The sequence below is a fragment of the Falco biarmicus genome, chromosome 7 (genome assembly GCF_023638135.1).
Source record: "Falco biarmicus isolate bFalBia1 chromosome 7, bFalBia1.pri, whole genome shotgun sequence".
NCBI classification, from domain to species: Eukaryota; Metazoa; Chordata; class Aves; order Falconiformes; family Falconidae; genus Falco; species Falco biarmicus.
The window spans coordinates 59,476,670-59,482,767 of record NC_079294.1 but is presented as its reverse complement, the minus strand read 5'-3'; the positions used below and the strand labels follow the sequence as shown (position 1 = coordinate 59,482,767).

The window sequence follows — 6,098 nt, the reverse complement described above, 5'->3', positions numbered from 1 at the left end:
GGATATTAATTATAACTCTGTGTGGGAGAAGTTAAAATCCTCTCTTAGCGTGAGTTTGGTGTCTTTTCCCACAAAAGAATAACTGTGTCTGTGCAGCACAGTCCTACAAATACCCAATGGAACAGGTCCATGGCTTTCCTATGGACTTGTGTCCTGCAATCGCTTATCATAGGTCACTGTCACCGCTGTGGCTGGGCAGTTATAACACAGCTCTCCCGCACTAGCGCAGCTTTTCCTCCCGCGGAAAGGCATCACCTCGCGTTACTGTCACGGAACCCGGGGGGAAATGACAGCTTGGGACCGTGCCCGGGCGGGGTGCGCAGGGGGGCAGAGGAGGGCCAGAGGGGAGCCAGCCCTCCCGATGCACTCTGCGCTGCTGGGCGCAAGGCGAGCCAGAGCCCCCGAGCTGGGGGCTGCGGGGCTGAGCCGCCGGGGCCAGTTGCCCAAACGATGCTGAAGTTGCCCAGTGGCTCGAAGGCTCCCCGCCACGGCCGGGCGGGCACGCGCAGCCCCTGCGCTCCCGTCATTTCCCCGGGGAAAGGGATTCCCAGCGTGAAAAGACGTGGGGAGGGCTGGAAGGTGGGAGGGAGTCGCCGGCTTGTGCCTCGCCAGGGTCCCTCGGCGGTGACATCGCCTCGGGGCAGGACGGGCAGCCGCGGGACGCGCTCTGGGGCCGCAGCCGTGTCGGCACGGCCGGTCTCCCGGTCTGGGCAGCCCCCTCCCGCCGCCGGGGCTTCACGGCAGCGGGCGGGGCCGCTCGGGGGGCGCCCCCACAACTTCACCCAAGTTCTCTCGCCGACCCGTCCCCCCGCGGCAGGGCGCGCCCCCACGGTGCCCGCGCCGGGACGAGGGGGGAGCCAGATGCGGGAGGCTCCCGACGGGGCGGGACACGAACCCCCGCGGCGCGACTCTCGCCGCCGGCCCGGGCCCGCGGCGGGGGGCGGAGGGGCCCCGGGGGCAGGCACCGCCGGCCCGCCCCGCCCCGCCGCCCCCGTGCTGCCGCCTGGCAGGGCGGCGGGTGCCGCGGGAGGCTGCTCGGTGCCGCCGCCGCCCGGGAGGGAGGTTATGTAAGGGGGGAGGGAGGCGGCAGGAGGAGGAGCAGGACGCCTCGCCGCCGCCGCCGCCGCCGTGCAGCCGCAGCCAGCCGGTACCGGTGCCGGGGCGGCCGCATGTGCGAAGTGGGGACGCGGCCGCCGCTGGCCGCCGAGCGCGGGGAGCCGCCCGGGAGTGCTGCCGCCACCGCCGAAAGGTGCCGAGACATGGGGTGAGTCCGCCGGGCCCCGGCCCCGCGTGGGCGCCGCCTCCGGCGCCCCGGCCCCGCGCCCCGACCCACGCGTGGGCGCCGCCTCCCGCCCCGGCCCCGCCGCAGGTGCGCCCGGCCGGCCGCCGCGGAGCGCAGGGGGAGCCCGGCCGGCCCGCCAGCGCGCCCGGCGCTTCCAGCGTAATTAATCGTTTCCCGCCGGCTCGGAGCGGCGGCGGGGAGGCTCCCGCCCGAGCCGGCGGCGAGCGGGCACGCCGCGCAGGCAGACCGCCCCCGGCACGTCGCGGGGGGCAGGATCCCCGCCGGGCGAAGCGGGGAGGAGCCGGGGGTGTCGCGGGGCGGGTGCGGGCCGGGGTCCGGTCCCTGGGCAGGGCGCGGCGGGGGGTGCGCGCCGCTCCGGGCAGTGGGGGCACGGCCCGGTGTGCCGCGCTGGGGTTCAGCGGGAGCTCTCGGCGGCTGGAGGCACCGTAAACTTGCCTGAACTGTGCCAGTTGTTCGCTAATGTGTGCAAATATTCCCCCACCCCCCCACCCCCTTTGTTTCATGTTTTTAACATGCCAAAAGTCGCTGATCACATGTGATGGCCTCTTGGAGAATTCGTCGTGATAATTCCAAAATCAGCCCTGCGGTTTCCCTATCCTCTAGCGAGGGGGCAAACCCCATATGCTGGCATCTGAGCAGCGTGTGAAATAAGTATCAGGAAACAGGGGTTAACGTTGTGCTTTTGGCTTGAACTATATATAGGTTTGAGATCCTCTCGACCAGAGTGTCTTGGGGGATTCCTAACCCACACATTTAATTTGCTTTATTTTTATCCTATTATGTTCTCTTACACCTTTTCCCTTCCTTGCCTCTCCTCACCCCCATGTGGCAAGGAAGCGCTCTCTAGTTCCTGAGCTGCTTCATGTCGCTTCCAACTATGTGAACTCCTACTATAGATCTCTTTATTCTTGTCAAAGTGATATAATTAAAGACAATATGGATAAATAATGAATTAAAATGCCATGCATGTGTCAGAATTTGACACCCAGGAGTACTGAATGGAATTAACAAGGACAGAGGGAGAAATAAGATCTAAGTGAGAATCTCCCTGTGTTTCACTTCAGGATTACAAGGGGCTCATCTGCTTCTTAACTATGTAAAGTTGCACAGGAAAATAAAATAGAAGCTGGAGAAGGACTCATCAAAACCTGGCTGGAGCAGCGCTGTGCCGCCGAGTCCAGGATGGTCAGAAAGATCCATCCAAGGAAAACTTGTGTCCATCGCTTTACTTGGGTGTCTCTTAAGGCAGGTGTTTTTGTTGTGGTCATTTTTAACCATTTCCATACTGGTAGATCAGGTTAGCTGAAAAGCTTAACTGTGGCTTGGAGAGAATTGAGTGGACAGTCACAGTGGTCCCCCACCCCCTTCTGTAAGTCCGTCGTAGCTCTGGGCTCAGTGTGGTCCTGCTCTGCCTCCAGAGCTGTTCAGGCTGCAAAGGACTTGAAGGCTTTTGAATGCTCTGGTTGTGCTTGTGTCTGCGCTGCTGCATACGCTGCGTTGGGTCATGCGGACTTGTACAGGTATGAGGCACGTTCACCAGTTTAGTTTGGTATCCTGTTTTAATGTGTTTCATTTCAAGTAAGCTATTTCAGTCTTACACTGGTGTACGTGAGCTCAGGCTCCCAGCATCATTCATTCCCAGGGTTTCGGCGTGGGTTGTACACGCTCGTACACTCTGTACAGAGTGCAGCCAAGGTGGATTTGGGATATGCATTTTGCTGGTGTCTCACATCATCATCTTGCCATTCACCTTTCTGATACAGAGAATGTGGAAGTGCTTTTGTGACTGTGTTACTGCAGCCGTGGCTCAGCACATGTGATGCCGGAGCAACTCCCCTAGGTTCCTCCCTGTTCCACCTCTGCTGGCAAATCCTTCACCTCTGTGTGCTCCAGCTTTTCCTTCTGCGAAATGGGCACCTCTTTACTCATCTGTCTTTGTGAAGTATATTGTGATCAGAGCACAAAGCTCAGTCTTTCTTGAAAGAATATATTTTGTCCCAGGCATTCCAGTGGGATTTGCTTCCTGGGCACGTTTTGGTGTCGTGTATGTGGCATGTTCTCACAGAAATTGTGACAATAACTTGACTCTTAGCTCTTAAAATATTTCTCCTTTTTTTTTTTTTTCTCCCCCCCCCTCCTTTTTTTTTTTTTTCTTTCCTGGGGGGTGACCATTGCTAATGGTTCATTTAAATGCTGCCTATGGATTTGGCAGTGACTGGTGGTGCTATGAAACCTGATATAGTTACTCGAGCTCAGCTAAGCTATTTAAATTGCTTATTAGCTGTGAGCTGAGCTATTTAAACTGTTGTTTTAGTTCAACTTACTAGGCAGGAAGGTAGTGTCAACTTTTACAAAAGCAATTTACATGTTTTTCAAAAAATAATGCCTGTTAATTCAGGGAATGTGAAAACAATGTTGTAAAAAAGAGGTCCAGACAGAGGGGAAAAAAAAAAAATCTGCTTCAGTGCCCATTAAAGTCAATGTGAAGGTCTCTGTTGGCTGAAAACCATTGTCTTTGGGTCAAGACACTGTTAAGGAACTCACTGGACAAATTTTTACTTTAAAGGGAACAAATTTTTACCTAAATTACCACTTTCTTCTACCCATCTTACCTGCTAACTGCTGTTACTTCAGTAGTGTCAGAGCTTAGAATTTAGGTATTTGAAAATCACAGTGTAATGCAGAAATCTTTTGTCAGAAAGTACCACCCCGTTTGCCTCTTTGTGTTGCAAGCCAATGGCTAACAGCCAAGAAGGTGGCTCCCTTGTCTGTGCCTCTTCGCGAGCTGTACCTACTCTTCTAATAGCTGTGGTTGGATTCAGTTTGGCCTCAATTTAAGCAGTCTAAGCTAACTTTCCAGTTACAAAGATGCTTCAGGTTTAGTTATTAGATGATTTAAGAAGATACTGGATAGCTGCTTCATCTGTGCTTACGTTATTTTACTATTTTAATTTCTTTAGTACCTTTGTATTTCTTTATCTGTCAGTTACAAAATACTTCTTGTTATGAGGCGTGTGACAAGTATGCAGTTTGGATTAGACCTGTAAATCACTCGCTGCTGAAGCTGTTATTTATATTATCTGTTGGATTAAAACTCAACTAATTTAAACAACCTCTAGCAATAAAACTGAATTTCAAATCTGTTTTATAAATCATATCAAAATGAAAATCAGGCCTCTGAGTGTTAGAAGTTATTGCGGAAAGCTGTACGACGGTGTAGAAGTGTGCGCTATACAGGTTAATGATGAGCTAGCTTGCAGCACACATTCCTTTTGGCTGAGATGAGATGGCTTCTCGGCGCTGCTTCCATGGGGGCTGACATGGTAAATTAGTCCTGTCCAGCTGGGATCCATCTGTACCTCCCCCAGACGGGCTTTGAGCCTGTACCTTCCTCCAGGGAGGTGGGAAAAGGTGAGTTTCCAAGCCTGGATCAAGCAATGAAGTAACCTCGTCTTGAAGGAGACTAGACTCATGAACAAAACTCTGCTCCTCCTGTAATATTTTCATGAAAAGGTGCAGTTGGGGGTCTGTGTTTCTGAGTGCAGTCATATGTAATGTTTTTATCATGCAGTGACGTTTCAGAGCATCAGAAAAGCCCACCTTGCGCTCTTCTGCTGTTAGCAACAGTAATGTTCATCAGCCAACATATGGCTTTCTTTGGGGAGTGAAAGGCAAATGAATGGGAGAGAACAAGGAAAGAAGACGGTGAGACAAGCCGAAGATGCGAAGAAGCTAGTGTTACAGGAAGGCATTAATTTTGGACGGTGTTCAAGCTGGCCTTTCCTGGTACCAGCACTACTTCAGATACCATGGTGATAAGCTTTGCCTAAGAAGCTCCGGAGCGTGGAGTAGCGCGTTGCAGAGGAAATTCACCTTGGCTGTCGTCCAGCTCCTGCTGAAATCCACGGGAATCTTGTGCCAGCTCCCTCCAAAGTTTACTGGAGCCATCTGCCTGCGAGGGAAGGGGGCATCCTGGGACCCTAGGCATGGCGGGCAGGTAACAGCACCTGGCTTTCACTGCAAAGCCAGTGTCCCTCGAAGCGGGGCTGGGGTGAGTGGCTGCCCAAACGCAGCTGAGCCAGTCCTGTGAACTCAGGGGCTTCTCTGAGGTTCTGTCAGCGGCTTCAGTTCCTAACACAGCTCAGGGGGGCAGGTGGTATCGGACATCGCCCAGCTGCTGATGGTGTTGGTGTTCAAGGAAAGCGACTGAGATTTGATAGATGCTGAAGCTGTTAATCTCATGATTTTTGAAGCAGCTGGCTGGGGTTGCTTGATTCCTCACAGCCGTGGTTCCTTATGCAGCTATTCCCATTTTGCAGTGTGGATATAGATGGCTGCTGTTCTGACTTGGGGAACTTGTTATATCTGTGTATGGATAAAAGTGTCTGTACAAAATCCAGTGGAAAAGTCAGGTCCAGAGAACTTTTGAGTTCTGGAGCAGTATGTTGGGTTCACTGAAATGGATGGTGAAACGCAGTTGACCTCAACAGTATGTATAAAACCTGTTAAGTGTAGTCCCTTTCTTATATTTAACACAATTTATATAAGGTTAGAGAGGCAGGGAGCTTGGTGGAGTGTGGGGAATTAAAAAAAAAAAAAAGGAGCAAATAGTTAAGATTATCATATGAACTTGTGTATGTTTAGGATTTTGGTGTGGTTGTGTTCAAGTGAGTGAACAAACCTGTGATGTTGGAGTGTTGCATCCAAGCCTGCCATCAAGTGAGAGACCTTGTCGCCTCTCACACAATTCTGTGAGGAGTTTGTATAGTGCAGATAGATGCACATAACTGAATTT

The 6,098-nt window shown here is 52.9% G+C and overlaps 1 protein-coding gene across 1 annotated transcript in view; it reads left to right on the top strand.

Moving 5' to 3' along the window:
* The first annotated feature begins 995 nt into the window (after positions 1-995).
* HOMER2 (homer scaffold protein 2) overlaps positions 996-6,098 on the top strand; it is a 60,090-nt gene continuing 54,987 nt past the window's right edge. The window contains exon 1 of the mRNA XM_056346481.1: positions 996-1,264. Coding sequence (XP_056202456.1) covers positions 1,170-1,264 — 95 coding nt within the window. The 5' untranslated portion in view covers positions 996-1,169. The remainder of the gene's footprint in view (positions 1,265-6,098) is intronic.